General features: G+C 36.7%; 1 protein-coding gene across 1 annotated transcript in view; it reads left to right on the forward strand.

Moving 5' to 3' along the window:
* Positions 1–23713, forward strand: part of ST8SIA1 (ST8 alpha-N-acetyl-neuraminide alpha-2,8-sialyltransferase 1) — a 133660-nt gene that overhangs the window by 87826 nt on the left and 22121 nt on the right. Inside the window, exon 4 of the mRNA XM_043966643.1 lies at positions 2082–2174. Within this exon, the coding sequence (XP_043822578.1) occupies positions 2082–2174 (93 nt within the window). The remainder of the gene's footprint in view (positions 1–2081; positions 2175–23713) is intronic.

A 23713-nucleotide genomic window follows, 5' to 3' on the forward strand; every position in this document is an offset into this window, starting at 1 on the left:
TTTACCAAGCTATTAATTTTCTTTTTAAAATTTTCTTGCATCCCTCTAGAAATGAGTTTTTTCTTGCATCCCTTTAAAAATGAGAAAAATTTCCCAATTTTTCCTTTATACTATTATTTGATTAAACATTTTTTGCTCTTTAACTTTTCTAGGAATTATTATTAGTCATGTGTCCAATTTATGTTTGCATTGAGGCTTTGCTTATAGGTGTTTTCAAGTCATTATCTTTTTCTCTTTTGTGTCTTGAGCTTTCTTTTCATCACAGTTACTCTATATGGTTGGGTTCTTTATTGATTTGCTCATTTTTCCAGCTTACATCTTGACTTTGGACTTTAAGTTACTGTTGGGCTCACCTTACCTCTGGGGGAAGGGGTTCTATCTCAGCTTTTTTCTTTCTTTTATGTCCTGCTGCTTTCAAGCTCAGTCTAGAGCCTATAAGTTTTTGGTGCTTCCAAAGTGGAATGATCAAGAGAAAGAACTGTTCTCTGCCCTTCTTGTCTGTGTTCTGCAAGTTCCTGACCCACGTTTGGGTCTGTTAGCTTGTGTATAATTGAGTTTCTTCTGACTACTGCTGGACTTGCCTTCTGGAAAGTTCTACAGATTCCGAGTGACTGAACTGCTAGTCCTCCTTTGTTTTGGTCTCCTGCCTTGGTTCATTGCACTGTAGGTTTTTGTGTAGTATTAAAAGTTAGAACTAAGTCCCCATTCTGTTCCTGGGTTGAGAGAGACATAGCTATTTTCTGGAATTTGTTCCTTTCTACCTCATGACTGTGACCACTCCTCTCTGCCATGGAACTATGTCTGACCTTGAACTAGAAAATGGGTGACAGAGCTGCCAGATAACACCTGTTCCTGCTCCCAGTGGTAGTACAGGCTTCTTCTGGGATCTCTTTCTGCCCATGTGTTCAGTCCCCTTACCAATGCCTAGCACCAGGCTATTCTATCCATGGCTCCTGCCCCATGGCCCTCTGTTGCTACAACTCTGTTCCCGGTCATTTCCCACTGCAGTATCAGAAGAATCCTTCTTCTGTGTTCCTAACCCATTCTGGGCTGGAAAAATGATTCACTGTGACTTTTTCTTGGTTTTCCCCATAGCATTTAGTCTGAAGTGCATTATAGGTTTTTGTGGAGGAACTAAGGCAAAAATGATACCTTTTACTTTACCATCTTGGCTCTTTACCCAGGCTTATTAAATAGCAATTCTACATTAAAAAACCTAATTATTTGGTTGATTGTATTGATTTTGGTAGCTGAATTTATCCAGAAATAATAGCTATCATATAATCTAGATTTTGCAAAAACTTAAGAAAAGTAGAGAGAATAATTACTTATAAGTAGATCCCCAACAGTAAGATTCTTATTTGACACAGTGGAAAATGTACTGAATTTAAGATCAGAAGATCTAAACTTAAGTTCAGACTCTGACAGTGATTGTATGGTCTGGGGCAAGTCCACTGACTTCTTTGGGTCTTGGTCTCATTGTCTGTAAAATGAGGATAATAATTCTTATACTTCCTCCTTCATAGATTAGGAGGATCAAGTGAGATATTTCTAATATGTGATATAAATATCAGCTATTATCATTATTATTTGATCAATATAATTGACCAGCCTTGAAAAAGGGAGCTTTTTTAAAAAATGGACCTAAGATTTAATTGGTATATGGAACCACTTCTGCCAATGTATATCAGCACTTGCTCTGAAACTTATAGTTTTAGAGAATATATGGGTCATTGAGAGGTTCAATGATTTGCCCAGTGTCACTTAGGTGACTGACTTGAACCTAAGTCTTCCTAACTCCAAGACCAGCTCTCTATTCAATAATAAAATTATAGTATTAGGAGTAGGAGTAGTAATTATTATAGTTTACTATGTGCCAGCCAAAGGTTAAGTGACTTTCCCAGGGACATACAGCTAGTAAATCTGAGGCTGGATTTGATTTCAGGTATTTCTTGGTTTCAGGCCCAGTTCTTGATCCACCTAGCTTCCTCATTGATAACTATATTGTGCTGCCTTTGAATGATGTTTTCAGAATTTTAAAATGTGGAAATTACCCAAAATTTATATTCTTCTTTTTCTAGATGCAATCTTCCTCCTTTGTCCAGTGAATACAATAAAGATGTTGGATTCAAAACCCATTTGGTGACAGCTAACCCCAGCATAATTCGGAAAAGGTAAGAAATTAAAATTAAAAGGTAAAAATTAAATTCTGAGTAACTGGAAAAGAAGACTTTATAGTTTTAGGTAACTGGCAGATAATAAATATAATTCACAGTTTGCGAAATTACTGATAGGAAATTAATAGGACTTGACAAGCCAAGTGAATCTGAGAAAAGCACATCAACTAGATCAGTACCTGAAAAGTAAGCAGTATTTTATGCTGTCTCAGAGAGAGTAAGAATGACATAGAGATCTGTTTTCTTATTGAGTAGGCAGCATCAAGTTTTGCTTATTCACTGCTCCTGTTTTGTGCCTTGTTAATGCCCACTGAATGTCGATTGATCACAATTAACAAAAAATTAATTGTTAATTAACAAAAAAATTAAGAACCCCAAAGTAACCAGGCAAAATGGGCCTATTAAAGGACATCCATTCACTATTTTTGGAAGATGTCAGAATCAGCCTAGGCCTGAACCACATCATAACATATCTTCCAAAGTTATTTGACTGATGCTGTTCTAGGTAGTGGGTTTCAGAGAGATCAGACTTTTCAGAAAAGCGAGAGTTATCTCTCCAAGGATTGTTTATTTAGAAAACTCCCTTGAAAACTGTGTATAGAATGTCGGTGATTATTTTTTAAGTATCCAGTGATTAGGACTTAGGAATTTCTCACAAGAGGAAATTCTCTCCCAATAGTCATTTCCCCCCCTTTAACAAATGTCTGTTTTGGCAGAAAATGCATCCAAATTAGTGTTCCGTATGCTGATGGGGATTTCTGCTCTTGGTGAGCCACCAAAGCTTTGCAGCTGCCACCACAATTGTAAATATATCTTGCATTTGCATAATGACTTTGAAACAAAGTTAACAGAGTAACATAAAAACATTTAATAACCAACACATACTAGTTAGTACAAAAGTGATGATGGCCTCTTGTATTTTGTTTCTGTCAATTCAAGACTGATGAAACATTTTCTTTACAATCTAGTAGTGTGTAAATACAACAGGGTAAAAACATTAACAAATACATTGTCCTCTGTGAGAGTTTTCATAAGAAAGAATATCTGTAGGTCTATGGGTTGTTTCCATGCTACACTTCCATTTATATAGGTTGGTTGAAGAGGGAAATTATAAACATATTAGCTTCATCTTGTGGCTGTGCAAACTGAGATACCATAAGAGAGGAAAAACAAATAATCCAAACAACTTAGCTTGGCATTTGTGACCCTCCATTATCTGTTTCCATTTACCTTTCCAGTCTTACTTAGAACCATAGGTTAAATGAGTGTAGGATCATAGATTCAGAGCTGGAAGAAGTCATCAAATCCAGCCCAATCATTTTATCATTGACCACACTGAGGCCCAGAGAGGTTAAGAATTTTTTTTTTTGGTGAGGCAATTGGGGTTAAGTGACTTGCCCAGGGTCACACGGCAAGTAAGTGTCAAGTGTCTGAGGTCGGATTTGAACTCAGGTCCTCCTGAATCCTCCTCTATCCACTGTGCCACCTAGCTGCCCGAGGTTAAGAAATTTGACCAAGGTCAGATATCTAGTAAGTGTATGAGGCAGGACTTGAACCCAAGTGTTCCTGATTCCAAGTCCAGTGCTCTATTCACAACATGTTGTTAGAGTTGGAAGTGATCTTAGCTCCATAATTTCACTGATGAGGAAACTAAGACCCTTAGAAGTTAAATGATTTCCTCAAGATCACATCATACTTGGTTATTGAAAGAGTTGGACTAAAAACCAGGCCTTACTATTCCTAGACCAGTGTTCTTTCAACTTTACTGTTTTTTCTATATTCCATGGCATACTACACTAAGTTCTGAGCTTAAACAGATTAGGTTCAATTTGGGGGGCAGGTCCCCCAAATCATTCTCTCTTTGGTTCAGTATACCCCCTTCCAGAATTCCCATTGGGAAACATCTGAATATAATTTGCATGTAGAAAGAAGTGGGACAAAGGGTCCCCCAATATTACAAGGCTAAAGGTAATAATATGGGGCATAGGACAGCCTATATATTTAATCTCACAGGAGATGCAGAAAACACATAAAGGATTCACAAGTTGCATTTAAATAAATGAAAAAGTTCTCCCTTCTCTCTGGTAAGTCCCATCTTTCTCTAAAATTTATATAGTTCTCCTGACACATCAGAAGAGCTTGGATTCCCCTTGAGGGAAATAACCTTGAGACTGCTAAATAGGAAAAGCCCTTGACATTCTGGTGAGTCATGCTCTTACCCCAGATATCTGTATGGGCATCTTGCCTTATGATGGTATCCCCAAGGCTGGGCTCCTACTCGAATGAAGAGGAACTTGTGGTTGCTTGAAAAACAACCTCCTTCCTCCCCATCACTTTTGCAGTGTCAAAATAATTCATGGTAATAACATAGGGCAAAGTCTTAAGACGTTTGTTCTCTTAAATTGGCATATTAATCCCTCACTACCACTCTAACTTTGCACTTTCCTTTCTCTGTATGGGAGGTTTGGGGTCAGCCACTTCCCTGCTTGACTATCTAGTTTCCCTCTTCACGGCTGCCATCTCTAGGGCTAAGAAGGTATGGCTTTGCTTCTCCAAAACTTGGAGTAGAAAATTGGGGTCCAGGAACTCACTTCTCAGGCCTCATAGATGAATGCACATGTAATTTTCACATGCCTCTATCTCAAGACAGTCATGGGAGGCTCCCAGGAGTGTGCGAATATATGGGAAATCCTCTCCTCACCATTCCAATGAGGTCTCAAGTATATTCTTAGTACTGTTACCCTCTGATCTATTCTTTGAAAAGGGAAAAAGGCAAAATGGCCCAAATGGGTCCAAGTCTGCTACAAACCAGCTTTTTCATAAGTTCAAACCAAACAGCTTGCTTAGACCCCCCAGTAGTCTAAGTATTAGGGGTAGCTAGATGGCTCAGTGGATAAGAGTGCCAGGCCTGGAGTCAGGAAGGCCTGGGTTCAAATCTGGCCTCAGACACTTACTAGCTGTCTGACTCTGGGCAAGTCACTTAACCCAGTTTGCCTCAGTTTCCTCATCTGTAAAATGAACTAGAGAAGGAAATGGCAAATCACTGTAGTGTCTTTACCAAGAAAACCCTAAATGGGATCGTGAAGAGTCAGACATGACTGAAATGACTGAACAGTCAGACTACAGCACAGCAGTCCTAATAAAAATGTCCATCCCCAATCCATACCATTTAAAATAATATCTTTAATTAGATACCAAAGGGGACTTCCCTGCTTTAGTGGGTATACTAGTAGATTTGCCCATACATTCTACTAGAGATAGTGTCTGAAAGAAAGCTTACTATCCTATTAGCTCATCAATTTGATTAGCACCCCTAAATTTCCATTTTCCATTTTCCCTTAACATACTTCATAGTCTAGCCAAATTAGGCTTCTTGATGTTCCCTGCCTGTAGCCAAAGCTACTTACCTCTTCTGGTCGACATTACTTGGAATGCCTCTCACAGCCTGTTCAGTTAGTCAGTTCCTCAATAAATATGTATTAAATGCTTTCTATCTCCCATACATTATGCTAAGCCTGGGTATCCCCCCCCCAAAAAAAAAGAAAAGAAAAGGTATTCTCTACCCTCAGAGGGCTTACAATCTAATGGGGAAGACAATAAGCAAATAAATATGCACAGGATAAACAGGAAATAATTAAATGAGGGAAGGAACTAGAATTGAGAGGTTGGGAAAGCCTTCCTATAAAAGATGGGATTTTAGTTGGGACTTGAAGGAAGTCAGTAAGTGAAAAGGAGGAGGGAGAACATTCCAAACATGAGGCCTGCCAGAGAAAATGCTCAAAACTGAGAAATGGATTGTCTTGTTCATGAAACAGTAAGGAGGACAGCATCACCAGAATAAAAAGTACAGGTTGATGAGTAGAGTATAAAAAGACTGGAAAGGTAGGGGTGGGACAAAGCTCAGTTATGAAGTTTTTTGAATGCCAAGTAGAGCATTTTGTAAGTGATCATATAGGTAATAGAGAGCTACTAGAGTTTATTGAGAAGAGAAAAGACATAGTCCAACCTGTCATTTAGGAAAATCACTTTGGTGGCTGAAATGGAAGATGAATTGGAGTGAGGAGAGACTTGAGGCAGAAAGACTAACCAGCAGGCTATTGTGATAATCCAAGTATGAGGTTATAGAGCCTGGTGCAGGGTGGTGCAAGTGTCAGAGGAGAAAAAGGAACATATTTGAGAGATGTTGCAAAGATGAATCAATAGACCTTGGCAATAGATTGGATATGGCAAGTGAGAGATAGTGAAGAATCGAGAATGGCACCGGGAGGATAATGTTGTCCTCTACAATGATAAGAAAGTTAGAAGTGGGGGAGATTTTCAAGGGGAAGGTAAAGAGTTTTGGACATGTTGGGTTTGAGTGGTTTACTATACATCTAATTCGTGATGTCTGAAAGGCAGTTGAAGATACAAGATTAGAGGTAAGCAGACCCATGAGGGAAGGATATATAGATTTGATAATTATCAGCATAGAGATGATAATTAAATTCAGGGGGGGTCTGATGAAATAACCATGTGAAGTAGTATAGAGGGAGAAGAGAAAGGCCCAGGATAAACTCCCAAGGGACACCTGCAGTTAGAGAATGTGACCTGAATGAGGATCCAGCAAAGGAACCTAAGGAACTGTCTGATAGGTTGGAGAAGAACCAGGAGAGAAAATTCAGAGAGAAGATAATGGTCATGAAGAGGATGATCAACCTTGTCAAAGGCTGCAGAGAGGTCAAGAAGGATGAAAACTGAGAGGAGACCATCATATTTGGCAATTTTGAGATCATTCAGAGAGAGTAGTTTCAGTGGAATGATGAGGTCAGAAACTAGATTGTAATGGATTAAAAAGTGAACCTATTGAAATTCTACCCATTCCTTAAGCCCTGGTTTAAATGTTACATTACTACCTCCATTTCACATCTCCTCAACCCCTAATCAAGAGTGATTTTCTTCCTTGAATCTCCCATAACTTGTTTTTAAAATTTATTTCACTTATTAAATTTTATATTGTAGTTGTTTGTGTGCCTAGCTTAGCTTCCCTACTAAAGCATAAAGCGGAGGGCAGAGACTGTGTCTTTATCTGCATATCTTCAACAGTACATGGAACTTAAGAGCTCTTTGTCGGAACAATAAAGGAATGCCTGGTTTCATAGTTTGATGTCCCTGAGTTTCTGTTTTTTAATGAGTTTAGAATTCAAATAAAATTTTAATAGAATTAATTTTAATAGAATTTTAAATTCTATCTTGTCATTCATAAAGCAATTGTGCTCAGATATTGATTTGGGGTAGACCTTGAAAATGTAAAGCATGGGAGATGATTTTCAGTGGAATTGGATGGCTGAGGTCCAGTAAGAGTTGTGGTAGAGAGTCACATGAGCAAAGATATGATGGGCACTAAATCAACCCTTAAACAAAATTGAAAAGCAGTTGAAATTATTCTGTCTACCTCCACACTTATGCTGACTTCTGGCTACCCAGAAGCCTTCCTGAAACGTCCCTTTGTCCAAAACTACCTTTCCTTTTTTTTAACACTAAAATAAAAATGTTCACTCAGTGGGTTCACCTAACACTAGGAAGAAAGAATTATTATTATTATTATTGTTGTTGTTGTTGTTGTTGTTGTTGTTCTGTGGGGCAATGAAGGTTAAGTGACTTGCCCAGGGTCACAAAGCTAGTAAGTGTCAAGTGTCTGAGGCCAGATTTAAACTCAGGTCCTCCTCAATCCAGGGCCGGTGCTATATCCACTGTGCCACCTAGCTGCCCTGAAAGCAATATTATTATAGCAAAAATTCATGCTATAGGGTGACTGCCAAAGAAGAATAACAGTTTCAATGGGTTATTTGCACTTTAAAGGAAGAACTTATTAACTCATATCAATTTCTGACCATAAGAAATATTGGGTATGAGATCTATCATCTATCTATCTATCTATCTATCTATCTATCTATCTATCTATCTATCTATCTATCTATCTATCTATCTATCTATCTATCTATCATCTATCTACCTCCCTTCTACATACCAGAGGACTTTCCTTTAACCCTTTGTTTGATTGTTGCCAGGACTTTTTATCCCTCCTACACTTGCTCTATCTGTGTCAGCAACTTGGCACCCTGCTGCTAAGATTGCCTACTGCTAAGTAACAAACTTTAGAAATGATAAAAGTACTCCATTTCCATACTCATTCAAATCCTGGTTTCTCTAGAGGCATTTCAGAGACCCTTGTGAATCTAAAATAACCTTCATGGGAGGTGTAGTAGCATACTTCATCTTAGATCCCTCTTAACTTTGTTTAACTTCAAAGACATTTCTCTGTCTGAAGATAAGGCAATTTGCTTTTGCCAAAGAGTCCCCAAAATAGAATGCCAGAAAAACATTCCTAATCACACTCCTTTTTTCCTTTGGTACTATCATCATAGCACTTCCTTGTTCAAGTACCAGTGTGTAACATCTGTGGTCACTGCAGACCTGGAAGGCTGCTGCTCCTTTAGTTCAGGATCGGAAAGAATTCAGGATTTGGAGTCACCAAACTTGATGAACCCTTCTCTCTTCTTCCTACTTGTGTGACCTTGGGCAAGTCTCCTCACTTGCTTAGGCCTTAGGTCTAGATCTATAAAATGAGAACGTAGATGGCTTTAAATCTATGTTCCCGTGACATCCAGATGATCTGGCTTAGTTTATTTGAGAATAATAGACCTTTGGCAAAAGTGTGAAATGCCTAGAGTTTGTCTCTAGAGTACTATCTCTCTATGCATCTCTCATTTTCTCCTTGCCCTATTCCAAGTACCCAAACCCAGGTCCTTTTCTATTACATTTGTCTGCTCAGGTTTACTCACCCTCAGCAGCAACTCCTGTTCCTGACCTCTTGTGTTTCTTCTCCCTATCAAAGCTTACTTAGGATAAAAAATAGAGATAGGAGGGTGCTCAGAGATAATTTTACAAATGAGAAACATGAGATTCAAGAAAATTCTATGACTTACAACATCATAATCATTGGCGTTTCTATGGCACCTTAAGATTTGCAAAGTGCTTTACATATGTTATTTTATCTTCACAACAGACTTGGCACTAGGTTTATTATTGTTCCCATTTTATAGATGAAAAAATGGACACTCAAAAATTGAATGCAAGTGTAATAAGTCCATTGAACATTTTATTGCATTCCACTGTCATGGGTCCTATCTCTGATTTCTTTCCAGGGTGGTAACTCTCTATTTTGATAACTTAGGGAGAGGTTCCTCACAGTCACATGACTGCCCTCACTAGGCTTCCAATCATTATAATTTTGCCAGGCCCATGTAGGCGTCGGCGAGTGGTGATGACATGAGGTTCCAGAGCCCTGGCAACAGCTACAACCAATGGGTGGAGCACTGTGCAGTTTGTGGAGCCCCAGGCCAGTGCGCACCAAGGCATAAAAACCTCAAATAACAATTAATTCTTTACAGTCTTCTCAGGTTTCTCTGAAACCATCACACTTAACATTTCTTATAGCACAGTAGTATTCCATCATAATTACATACCACCAGTTGTTCAGCCATTCCCCAATTGATGGGCATCCCTTCTATTCCCAACTTTTTTCTATCACAAAAAGAGCTGCTGTAAATATTTTTTGTACAAATATGTTGTTTCCCCTTTTCTTTGATCTCTTCAGGATACACGTCTGGTAGTGGTGTTACTGGGTTAAAGAGTATGCACGGTTCCATAGGCCCTTGGGCATAGCTCCAATTGATTTCCAGAAGGGCTGGACCAGTTCACCAATCCACAATGTATCAGTGTCCCAACTTTTCCACATGTTCTCCAGCATTTGTCATTCTTTTATTCTCTCATGTTGTACAGTGCGATAATTATGAGGTGGTATCTCAGAACTGTTTTAACTCACATTTCTCTAATCAGTAGTGATTTAGAGCATTTTTTCATGTGACTGTTGATAGTTTTGATTTCTTCTTCTGAAAACCACCTGTTCATATCCCTTGACCATTTATCAACTGGGAAATGGCTCTTAATTTTATAAATTTGGTTCAGTTCCCCATTAATTTGAGAAATGAGGCCCCATCAGGGAGATTTGTTGCAAAAATTTTTCCCCAGTTTCCTGTTTTCTCTCCAATCTTGGATGCATTAGTCTTGCTTGTGCAAAGCCCTTCAATTTCATGGAATCAAAGTTATCTATTTGATTTCCAGTAATCTCTTCTATCTCTTGTTTGATCATAATCTTTCCCCTTAGCTATATAACTAATAGGTATATCTTTCCTTTTTTCCCTAATATACTTATTATATCACCCTTATGTCTAAATCATTTATTCATTTTGACCCTATCTTGGTATATGGTACAAAATGGGGGTCTATGCCTAGTTTCTGCTTTCCAGTTTTCCAAGAAATTTTCATCAAATGTGGAGCTCTTGGCCCAAAAGCTTAAATCCTTGGGCTTTTGAAAGACTAGATTACTATGGTCATTTGCTACTATATATTGTGTATCTAATCTATTCCATGAATCTACCACTCTGTTTCTTAGCTAGTACCATATATTGTTTGGATTATTACCAATTTGTAATATAGTATAAAATCTAGTATTGCTTGGCTTTCTTAACATTATAGCACCTTTCTTAAAATTTTTTCATTGATTCCCTTGATATTTTCGACCTTCTGAATCTTGCTACTATTTTTTCTAGCTCAATAAAAGAGTTCTTTGGTAGTTTGGCATGTCACTGAATAAGTAAAATAACTTAGAACTGTCATTTTCATCATATTGGCTCAGTCTACCGATGAGCAATCAATAATTCTCCAGTTGCCCAGATCTGCCTTTATTTGTGTGAAGTGTTTGTTATTGTGTTCATATAGTCCCTTGTTTTGTCTTGGCAGATAGACTCCAATTATATTACATGCAGTTATTTTTAATGAAATTTCTTTCTCTTTCTACTTACTGTTTTCTTGGTAGTATATAGAAATATTGGGGGCAGCTAGGTGGCACAGTGGATAAAGCACTGGCCCTGGATTCAGGAGCACCTGAGTTCAAATCTGGCCTCAAACACTTGACACTAGCTCTGTGACCCTGGGCAAGTCACTTAACCTTCATTGCTAGCCCCCCCCCCCCAAAAAAAAAAAGAAAGAAAAAAAAGGAATGCTGATGATTTATGTGAGTTTATTTTCTATCCTGCAACTGCTGAAGTTAATTGTTTCAACTGGTTTTTTAATTGATTCTTTAGGGTTCTTTAAGTATACTATCATATCATCTGCAAAGAGTGATAGCTTTGTTTCCTCACTGCCCATTCCTGTTCCTTCAATTTCTTTCTCCTGCCCCACTGCCATAGCTAGCATCTCCAGCACAATACTGAATAACAGTGGTGATAACAGACATCTTCACCTCACTCCTGATCCTACTGGGAAGGTTTCAAGTTTATGCCCATTAAAGACAATGCCTGATCTTGGTTTTAGATAGATACTACTTAGCATTTTAAGAAAGGTTCCATTAATTTCTATGCTTTCTAGTTTTTTCAGTAAGAATGGCTTTTTTTTTTTTTGGTCAAAGGCTTTTTCTGCATCCATTGATATAATCACATGGTTTTTGTCCATATTGCTATTTATATGGTCAACTATGCTGACAGTTTTCCTAATAGTGAACAAGCCCTGCATTCCTGGTATAAATCCCACCAGGTCATTGTGTATGATTTTTTGCTATATTGCTATAATACTCTTGCTAGCATTTTATTTGAAAATTTTTCATCGATATTAAGGCAATTGGTCGATAGCTTTCTTTCTCTATTTTTGCTCTCCCTGATTTAAGTATCTAAACTATATTTATGTCATAAAAGGAATTTGGTAGGACTCCTTTACCTATTTTTTTCAAGTAATTCATATACTATTGGGATTATTTGTTCCTTAAATGTTTGTTGGATTCACTAGTGAATCCGTCTGGTCATAGGGATTTTATCTTACATTGATAGCTTGTAAAGTTTCTTTTTCTCAGATAAGGTTACTTACATATTCTGTTTCCTATTCTATTTTTTTTTTGTGAGGCAATTGGGGTTAAGTGACTTGCCCAGGGTCACACAGCTAGTAAGTGGTAAGTGTCTGAGGCCGGATTTGAACTCAGTTACTCCTGAATCCAGGGCAGGTGTTTTATCCACTGCGTCATCTAGCTGCCCCTCCTAGTCTATTAATCTAGGCAATTTATGGTTTTATCGGCAAAATACTTTTAAAAGTTTGTCATATATCTCATCTTACTATTTCCAGAAGATATTTAAATGAATTTGGTCAGGCCAAATTGGTCTTATTTCATTTCTGCTTATTGTTCTTCTCAACCTATAACTGAGGGAGCTGAGAAGTTTATCAATGAGCATAATTCTCAAAATTTAAAATAACCTTAAATTCCAACAAATAAAAAACTCACCAAATAAAATTAACTTCTCAATATGTATTGTAGAACAGAAAGATGGGATTGTATATGATAAAGAATATTTATGTAGTTTACTTTTCAAGTATATAATAAATTCAATATCATTTTCAAAGCTGTCCAATTTATCTGTGATTCCTTATTTTCTCTTTTCTTCCCATGTTTTTGGGAGTCCTATCTCTACCCCTTTTTGATCTCCTACTTCCTCTTCCCCTCAGTTGAAAAGAAAAGAAGAACCCCTGAAACAAGTATGCATAATGTGGCGAAAACAAATCCACATGTTGATTATACCTAAATCTATTTATCCCGCTCCCCTCTCTCTCCCATCTATTTCTCATTGTGTATCTTGAGACTATTACCTCTGTGAGGAGGTAAGGTAACATTCTTTATCAATGGCACTATGGAATTGCAAATGGTCATTACATTGATCAGAATTCTTAAGGTTTTGATAGTGGCTACCAAAGTTTAGAAAAGTCTTTAGCTCACAGAAATTCTCTGGACATGTCCAGCTGGCGATCACTTCTTTCTTCTCTGCATTAGTGCTCATTCCTCTTTGTGTCACTGTCTGACCCACACAATGGATAGAGGCTCAACAGAACTGGAACTTAACAACTGACAGCTTCAGGATAGTTTCTTCCAACTGAACTTATACCTGCAACACTCTTACCTCACATTCCTCCATGGTCTTACTAGAGACACTGAATTCATCTAGGTGTACTAATATCTTCAGGTACTTCACATCTCTAACCACCTCCTCTATAATTCTTTGAACTGACTGATGATGTCTCCATAATTCTTTGGGATATAAGCTCTAATTGGTAGAATCCTGTTACATACATGAAGACAATCTTCTGTCTTCTCCTCTTCTGCCATTGGGATCTGATAGCATCTATTGTGGTGATTCAATGCAGAAAATCACTGGTTTGCCTAGCAAATACCAATGAGGGCATCTTTAACTCATGGTATAGTAGTGTTCTACTTTAGATCTCTTATTCAAGGCCCACAAGGTGCTATAGTGAATAGAGTGCTGGGCCTAGAGTTAGGAGGACCTGAGTTCAAATCCTGCCACAGACACTTCCCAATTGTGTGATCCTGGGTAAATCATTTAACCTTGTTTTCCTCAGCACGAGTATACTAGGCATTGGATACACAAAACAAAAGAATAAAAATCTCTATTGTCAAGGAATCTATATTTTTTCAACAGAGACATATGTACAAATATAAGTACATACTGAACAAATGAAAGGTAGTTAAGTAAAGGGCACTTGGACAGAGAGAACTAGCAGTTAGGGAAATATCAATAGCATTCTGCTATTTTTTCGAACAAAGGAATTGGTTCCAAATAATGAGGTTAAAATAGAGAGATATTTACGAAGTCCAGATAATCACAAACAAGGTGACTATTTTGTTGACATCCATGATGTCCCTAGGGGACTTCATGCTCATCCTTGTGTGGGCCAGATATGGACAGTTCTCAGCCCACAGAGTTCTAGTACATTTGTAGGGTATAGAGTTCTTTTTTGTAAATGTCTATTATAAAATGTCTGCAATACAATGCTCACTTGAGATCCATTGTCCAGCACAGCAGAATACTCTTATCTCTTAAAGTCCCAGTCACTTCTACTAGAGGTCCTATGAATTCAGATGGCAATTCAGATTCAGCCTTTACAATATGTGTCACATCCATTTTATTCTCTTCACTTATATAACTAGTACCACAGTTCAGGTTGTAATCACCTCTTACCTGGACTATGGGAATATATTCCTAACTGGTATACAAGTCTTTCGTCTCTCTCCTCTTCAGTTCATTTGTCATACAGCTGATAAAGGATTATTCCTAAAGCACAGGTATAACCACATCATTGCCCTGCTCATCTTTCATTATCTGATCTAGCTCATATCTTTTCTGTTGAGCCTAGCATTATGTAGAGAAAAGGACCAATCAATTGGGTTTTTACTTTTCACATGTATTATTAGTAACATATTATTGAATCCTGCATATGAATTTTATTACTAAACAAGATGTTATATCAGCTGGGATCTCATATAAGATAAGATTGGTTCTATGTGGTGCTGATATTATGATACACCTGCATTAGATTAGATTCAGGAAAAATCAGAGAGAGGCCTGAACACCATTGTTCTGAGTTGTGAACAAGGTCAGTAAGCTTTGGCTTTTGAGAAGAAACACATTTTATTTTAGAGGGAAAGAAAACACTCTGAAGACCATGGTTGAAATTTTGGATCAGAAGGTTCTATCCAGCTTTAAGGATGTGAAGAAATGGTAGAAAGACTTAAAAATATACTGAAGAAAGGCTATTTAGAATAAAATACACATGAGATACTATGAAAATCAAACTTGTGTATATTTAAATAGAAATATATTGATAACCTATAAAGGAGAAAGGAAGGGAAAGAATAGGAAGGAAATGGGCAGAAAAATAGATTTGTAGAAGAATTATTTGACTAAAGCTAAAGTTCTATGTAAAGTTCAATACAGAGAAATAGGACAAGCAAGAATTAATCTTTTGGTGAAGAGAAGGAATTTACATGCTCAATCAAAAAGTATTTATTAAGTGCCTACTATATGAACATTGTAATGGGGACTCTGTATTCAAAGATTAAAAAAAAAATGAAATAATCTTGCCCCCAAGAAGCTTACATTTTATGAGGGAGTGGGTGGGAAATATATACCTATAAATAAATACAAAGTAATTTCTATGGGTGGAAGAAGTACTAACATTTGAAGAGAAGAAAGGCCTCAAGGAAAAGGTGGTATTTTGAGTTGAGGATTGAAGGAAGTTAAGGATCCCAATAAATAGAGGTTATTCCATTAAAAAGAGAATGAGTAGACAGTACATTCTAGGACTAAGAGGTGGCTTATGCAAATGTGGATATAAACATGGAATAACCAAGTATAGGGAACAGCAAATAAGCCAGTTTGTCTAGAGTAAATAGCACATGAGGGGACTAATGTGCAAAAAGTCTGTAAGAGCAGCCTGGAAGCATCATGAGAGGGACTTTAGATGTCAGAGGAGTTTGTATTTATTCTAAAGGTAAGAGGCTTCTTGGACAGGGAAGTGACTTGGTCAGACCTATGCTTTAGGAATAATACTTTGATAGTTCTGTGAAGGATGAACTGAAGAATTAAGAGACTAGAAGCTGAGAGACCAATTAACAAAGCTATTGCAATAGATCAGATCAGAGGGAATAGGAGCCTCAATGATGGTGGTGGCCATGTGAGTAGAAAGAAGAAGACAGATGTGAAGATAACCAATGAGACTTCACAATTAATTGGATATAAGAGAAAAGTGATAGTAACAATGACACCAAGCTTGCAAACTTGTGTGACTGGAAGTTTGGTGGTAGCCTCAATTGAAAATGGAAAATTAGGAAGAGGGGTCAGTTTAGGAGAAAGATAATGAGTTCTGTTTTGTGCATGTTGAGTTTGAGTTGACTTTCTGTGCCAGATGAGAATTTGATAGGCAGTTGGTGAACCAGGAGTAATCATTAGAATTTTCAAGGTTTAAAATGAGTGGAGGAAATTCTTTTGGGAGGTAGGTGGAAATTGATTTTTAAAAAATGTATCCCAAGTGCTGAAAGACTAAAAACTTTAGACTGTATCTTGGTGACACTCATTATGGAGAAGGAAGTCACATCTCCTTGGCAAATCTACATTTCTAAGGAGTATGCCAATGCATTCTTTGGGAAATTGATTACTTCCTGGAAAAACAAATTACTAGATTTCAAAAGAAAGCTTGTTTCAAAGCATTTTAAGAACCTCTATTACCTACTTTTAACTCAGTGTTTAGAAAGGGAGATAAATGCATTTTTTATCTAAGGAATATTAACAGTTATTTAGGAAAGAAGAGAGAACAACCTTAAAAATTAGGCAATCTTTCATTTTTACATAAAGATTATGAAGTAACAGCATGATTTCTTTCAAGGAAGCTTACAGTATTTGCAAATAGGATGTTTCACAAACTACAAATATTCAGATGTCAGAAACAAAAGATAGCTGATACTGAGAAAAATATGAAATTGAAATAAAAGCAGAGGAAAGCATATCTGTTTTGAGTTTGAAAACTGATTTGTTGCATTGTTAATAGATCTTCATATCTTGCAAATTCTATTTTTTAAAGTTTTATGCAAAACCACATCATCTAGTCTTTACAAGGAAATTTTGAACTTTAATACTTTTACAAACGTAAACCCTTTGGTAGAGCAGTGTTATAAAAACACAAGGGTTTTATTTCAGGTGATACTTGATTCAGATAAAATGGAAGAAAATGCTATCATTATAAAAGTATTATTACTTCAATACTTTGATACAACTGTGATATTGATGTGGACACCCCCTCCAATAATGCAGATTACAACTCATCCATACTTTTTCATCTTGTTCAATTCATGTCCATCTGGTTCCATCAATTTTCTCCAGGGAGAGCTTTCTTTTGGGGGCCTATTAATCTCCTAGCATTGCCTGTAACATCTAGGCTGCCCTCACCACTTTCTTTTCCAGTATTATATCTGATTTTATCCATTGCATCAATTTCTTGTGTAATTTTTATTGATAATATCCCACAGCAATTGCCAACCTGCATCTCTGTTGCCCTTTGGGTAACCCACAACTTCATTGGTAATTGTGTTAGTCCATGACTTGCATATTGGATATTAAAATTAAAATAATGGTCTTTTGTTTCAGAGTGAAGCTTAGGGGCATTAAAAAGCATTGTGTAATTTATGAAAAGCAATCTAGTCTGTTTTCTTGATCAATTCAGGGTTCAGCTTTGTATTTCTTTGTATAGTGTCTGTGTAAGATATATATACTAATAAAATTTGTCTGAGTAATCTGCCCAGATACATTCTTGATCCACTTGCTTTTTTTATGTAGTCAAATTCTTTTGAATGATTATGCTAATCAAAGGTGTTTGCCACCATCATAGATACTCTCTTGTTTATATGCAGATGGTGAGGTCCTCCAGAGGAAGTCATTAAGATATAAGTCTACTGAATAAAATGGGTGTTGAAGCTCTTGGTAATGTTCTCTAGTGTTAAAAATGAGATCTCAAAATGCAATTTATTTTCTTATGGACTTTATGTTCTGGAGGCTGGTCCCAAAGAGGACTTTTTAAAACATTTTTAAGCAATGAAAATGCTGCAGAAATAGGTGTCTAACCTCTTAAAGTAACCATTTAGAAAGATAGGTCTCTTCTCTTTTATTTAAGTACATTGTGTAATATTTGTCTAAAGATCGATATCGAAAACGTGGAACTCAAAAAAAATTAAGTCAATGTTAAACATTGTTTTTCCATGTAATTGTGGGAAAATTAAATATTAACTATTTTTTAAGTATACTTTTTCATTTGAAAAGATATTTAATTTCTTTAGTGTGGGTATTGAGGAGTGTGCTAGAACTAGTTCTATTCAGCTTGTAAGAGCCAATTGTTGAATTTTCAATTTATGAGAATTTATACCTCACATATAGACAATAGATATAATTTGGAATTTAATTACAGTTTTATGGATTGTCCAGACTTCACAAAGTATTAATAATGCATATTAAACTTAGAAGTATGAAAAAAGATCAATCTCCTTACATTATAGTTAGAATTACGCATAGTAGTTTCTTAATGTGTTTGTTGAGTTTAAATCTGGTATAATTATAATCAGTTTATTTTTAAGTATTAGTTTTACTTTGGAATGAAGCATTCAATCTCATTTTTGATACTCATGATTAAAATTCTCAGGAATTATTCCATATCCTCCAATGTACATAATTATTATATGGTATTATAAGGTTGCTGGGAAGTGGGTCAAGATTAGTGATTTTCTAAATGTGAGGGACAATCTAGGATCTGTCTAATGGAAGACTCAAGTTGCATTAAGTGCCTTCTCTGTGTCAAGCACCGTGCTAAGCACTGGGAATACAAATAAAGGCAAAAAAACCAGTCTATGTGTGTGTATATGTATGTATATATAAATATTTATGTGTATGTATGTATTTATACACACATACATACACACATGACAAATTGGGAATGATCTTAGAGGGAAGGTATTAAGGTTAAGGAGAATTGAGAAAGGTTTCTTTCAGAAGATGAGACTTTAGCTTAGACTTAAAGGACGTCCAGGAGATAGAGGTAAGGAGGGAGAGAGTTCCAAGCATGGGAGACAACCAGTCAGTGAAAGTACTGAGTAAGGAGATTAAATGGAACAGTACATGGAACAGTAAAGAGGCCAGTATTGCTAGAGTTACTTTAAAAACAAATCTAGGGGGCAGCTAGGTGGTGCGGTGGATAGGGCACGGGCCCTGGAGTCAGGAGTACCTGAGTTCAAATCCGGCCTCAGACACTTAACATTTACTAGTCACTTAACCCCAACTGCCTCACTAAAATAAATAAAGAAAGAAAAGAAAAGAAAAAAATTTTTAAAAAGCAAATCTGTTCTCTTTACAAATGGGGACCATTGTGATATGATTTTCCTTCTAGGAAAACTAGGTTGTAGGATACCTGCCAAGTAAGTATCCCAGGGTTCACTGTGTCCTGCCCTAAGCTAAACCATTTTCATTTCCTTTTGAGATATGTCTTGACTCTACCATTTCCAACATATTTGTTCTCTAGAAGTAACACCTCAAACAAACTGACAAGCTTTTTCTGACCCTCATTGTGTCTCCTTGATGCAACTGAGTCTGCAGACCAGCACAACATTAATTTTTCTTCTATTAGATTAATATTACTATTAATACATCATTAATATATATTTTTTGCAGGGCTATGGGGGTTAAGTGACTTGCCCAGGGTCACACAGCTAGTAAGTATCAAGTGTCTGAGACCAGATTTGAACTCAGGTACTCCTGAATCCAGGGCCGGTGCTTTATCCACTGGGCCACCTAGCTGCCCCCAATAGATCATTAATATTACTAGATAATAATCTATTAGATTAATTATATTTGTTCAGAGTGTATCTGTCTGTTGAAATGTTGAGACATCTTCTTAATGTTGAGGATATTCAGCAATGGCCAAGGTATATGGGCCCCTGACTTCATTGTGAAAAGACATTTTTAAGAGTGAATAACTCACTGACTATATTCTACATGTATTGAAAGTTTCCAATGGATGTATGATAGGGCTCCATTTGAATATAGGTTCTTTCCATTTAGCTGATTATGTATCTATTGACTTTCAGATTTTTCACCTTAAAATGAGTCTAATTTATCATCATGAGATGTGATGACACATTAATAATTGTTTATTGGGGTTGGGTAGTGAATAGATATATCTGTATTTTCCCACTGCAGTCACTTAATTACTTTCTACATTTTTAGTTGTAATTACTTTTTTTCCCTGGGGTGCTAAAATGATGTAGATTAATAAAGTAGCCTTAGGAAATACAGTACCTATTGGAGATGTAGCTAATTACAGGTCTGTTATTACAATGTTTGTATATCTTTGTAGAAAAAACCCAACATTGTTATAATGACTGTTTCATTTTTCTATCGAAATGTTCTTATTGGTTTTAATGGCCCAAAGGTAAACATTGTTCTTATATTAGGTTTCAGTAAACTTTGTTTTAAAATGTAAATTAACATTTGCATTTCTGACAAAAACTTCCACTATTATTCTTCAACCTCAGGTAGATATACAACATAAAGAAGACGAAAGAGAGGAACATGTTAAAAATCAAAGATCATAATGAAAGACAAAGGGCAGTAGTTCCTATTTCCAGTTAGTTCTGATTACAAAGCACATAGTGATTTTGAAAATTATCACCAGGTATTTCAAGGAAGTGAAAAAGAAGGACTGATTCCCAACAAGATAAAACTCTTTTTAAAAAGTCAGACAGAAAATAAGGAAGTGAAAAAGAAAAGGTGTTACAGAGACCCTAAGAATGGTGCCTGCAAATAATGAAATGGACTGATTCAATAAAAAGATTTAAATGAGGAAGGGGAGGAAATAGATAAACAGGGTGACTTTGTGATCTTTTTTCAGCAACACAAAATCTTCCCTCTGGAAGTAGTCAACTGATTTCTTGGAAAGCAGCTCAAGAGATAAGACATTTAAAGAGTTATTGCTGATATAGTTCACCCTAACCACCTCCCAGTGGGAGAGAAAAGAATAATATATGAGGTCAAAGCTGAGTTTATATTCTCACAGAAGGTGTGTGATTTACAGACTTAGAGATAATTGGATGAAACTTCTGGGGAGGCACGAAGAGTGACTTATGACTTTGTAGTACAGCATTTCAAAGACCTTGGTAGCAAAAGAAGATGAACATGTCAGTGAAAGGGAGCAGGAGCAGATGCTCAATGAAAGTTAAATAATAACACAGTGAGCCACAGGATTAAGGGTAGTGAGTCATCAGGGAACAGAAAATAGGACATCCTAAGTTAATATAAAAAATGCTTTCTCTAGAACATAATTCATAACGTGACCTATTTCCAATTGATATTTGGAATTACCTAATATAACAGCACCCCAAAATAAAATAATTACTTATAGCCATAGCTTTAGGCCAGTCTTGAACTACATTCTATCTCTATTATAAATTTCTCCTTATCAGATTCTCCAATTCTAGTACCACTCACCTTCTAGTCCTTCCTCAATGCCTTAGGATAAGGACCAAGATCATCTTTATGTATTTTAAGATTATTCCTCAAAGTACTGCATTTCCTTTATTTTCCCTATCCTTCAACTTAATCCCTCTACTTCCCCAGGTAGACAGCATCTCTGCCTTCTTTATTTCACCAGAATGGGGAAACTTAAAGTCTATCTACTACCTTTTCTCAGATAGCCTACCATGTTCCTTTATTTCCATCTCAGCCTTCAGATTCTTTAATCGCTTATTGTCTCTATGCCTTCAAATGTCCCCTAAGAATCCTACCACCTTCTTTAAAGATTTTCCTGACTTTCTAGATATGAACTAGTTAAGTTAGTCCCTCCTACATTTTATTATTCATTCATTTCCCACCAGCAGAAAAACATTTGAATTGTTAAATATCAATATAGACACTTGTGTTTACTACCCTGTAGAAACGAACATATATGTGTCTGTATGTGAAGGTGGCAACTAGGTGGCCTAGTGGATAGACTTCTGGGTCTGGAGTTGGGAAGATCTGAGTTCAAATTCTTACTAGACAAGTCACTGGGAAAGACCCTGGGCAAGTCGCTTAACCTTGCCTGCTCCAGTTTCTTCATCTGTAAAATGAGCTGGAGAAGGAAATGGCAAACTGCTTCAGTCTCTTTGCCAAGAAAACCCCAAATGGCATCACGAAGAGTCAGAAACCACTGAAATGACTGAACAACAAGAGCAAAAACATGTGGAGGTGCACTTAGAGCTCTACATCTTCATTTTACATTATAAACATTTAAAAAAATTCTTTATGTCAGCATAGGTTTCCATTTGCAACCTATTTATACAGAGGTGCACGTCAATATTTCCATTTTTAAATTGTTAGTTTCTAGAGGGTAGAGAATGTGTCTGTTAGGTCATTCTTTTGAATCTTTCTTTACCCAAGGCAATGTGAGTGCAGATCACCTGAACATCACAATAATAGAGGATCTTATGCCTGCTGTTTCTACATTACTGATGACATGTGGTTCTGGAGGGTCTAGTCTGTACTGTAAAAGACCTGCACCTCACAAAGTGCCAATCACAGAGGGCTCTTTCTTAGTGGGGGTTCTCCCAAGAGTTGCCGTAAAGTACTTTAAAAAACAAAAAATTCAAAGGTAGTTTCAGTAAGATACTTCTTTAACAAGAAGATATTTAAGAAATGAAAGAAGGGACAGCTAGGTGGCACAGTGGATAAAGCACCAGCCCTGGATTCAGGAAGACCTCAGTTCAAATCCGACCTCAGACACTTGATACTTACTGGCTGTGTGACCCTAGGAAAGTCACTTAACCCCAATTGCCTCACCAAAAAAAAAAGAAAGAGAGAGATCATACTACTAGGGTTTGGAGGTTATATTCTAGTTCCAGCTCAAGTACCATCTAGCTCTGTCATCTGCCATGTATCTGTCCTTCAATTTTCTCATCTTTTCATAAGAATAGATGGCATTTATATAGTGCTTTAAGGCTTAAAAAGGTCTTATATATGTATATATTAAATATAATATAGATAGAATTCATATAATATATAATGAATGTAATATATTTTATATACGTTATATTAAATGTATAGAATAAATTAAATGTCATTTTAGTAGGGAGAGCATGGGCATCTGTAGGGATGATGTAAGGTTAGATGTAGAAGGTTGTGTTTGAACTGACTTTTTTTGTGGGGCAATGAGGGTTAAGTGACTTGCCCAGGGTCACACAGCTAGTAAGTGTCAAGTGTCCTAGGCCAGTTTTGAACTCAGGTCCTCCTGAATCCAGGGCCGGTACTCTATCCATGATCTGACTCTTAGAGGAAATGAGGGATTATAAGAGGTAGAGATGAGGATATCGAGGAGCCAGCCAGTATCAAGGCATAGAGATGGGATATAGAGAATGATGTGTCAATTAGCAAGTTCATTTTGGCTAGACATAAAGTATGGAAAGGTGAGCAATGTATGACAAGACTGTAAATGTTGATTGGGGCCAGGTTGTGACAGACCAAAAAAGACACACAGGAGAGCTTATCATCGATCCTAAAGGTAATAGGGAACCTTTGGAATTTATTGACTAAATGTTATAGGTGAGGTTTGAACGTAGGGTTTTCCTGAGTCTCAGGCCTATGTTCATAACTACCAGGCCTAGAGTCAGGAAGACTCACCTTCCTGAGTTCCAATCTGGTCTCAGACACTTACTAGTTATGTGACCCTCGACAAGTCACTTAACCCTATTTGCTTTGTAATCCTCATCTATTAAATAAGCTGGAGAAGGAAATGGCAAACCATTCCAGTATTTTTGCCAAGAAAACCCCAAATGGGGTCACAGAAGAATCGGACATGATGAAAACAACTGAACAAACAAGGATCAAATGAGATAACATATGTAAAGTGCTTGGTAAATCTTATAAAACATCAGCTATTATTTGTTATGGAGTTGGGAATGGGGGTGGTTTATAAAATTGCCTGCTACTAAAAATGTTTAGGATGTTAGAGTGAAGATTAGCAAAATATGTGGGAAATAGTTTTAAAATGGCAAATATAATCTTTCATTGCAATGCAAGAGGTTCTAGTCC

Source organism: Dromiciops gliroides, chromosome 5 (genome assembly GCF_019393635.1).
Source record: "Dromiciops gliroides isolate mDroGli1 chromosome 5, mDroGli1.pri, whole genome shotgun sequence".
Classification (NCBI taxonomy): Eukaryota; Metazoa; Chordata; class Mammalia; order Microbiotheria; family Microbiotheriidae; genus Dromiciops; species Dromiciops gliroides.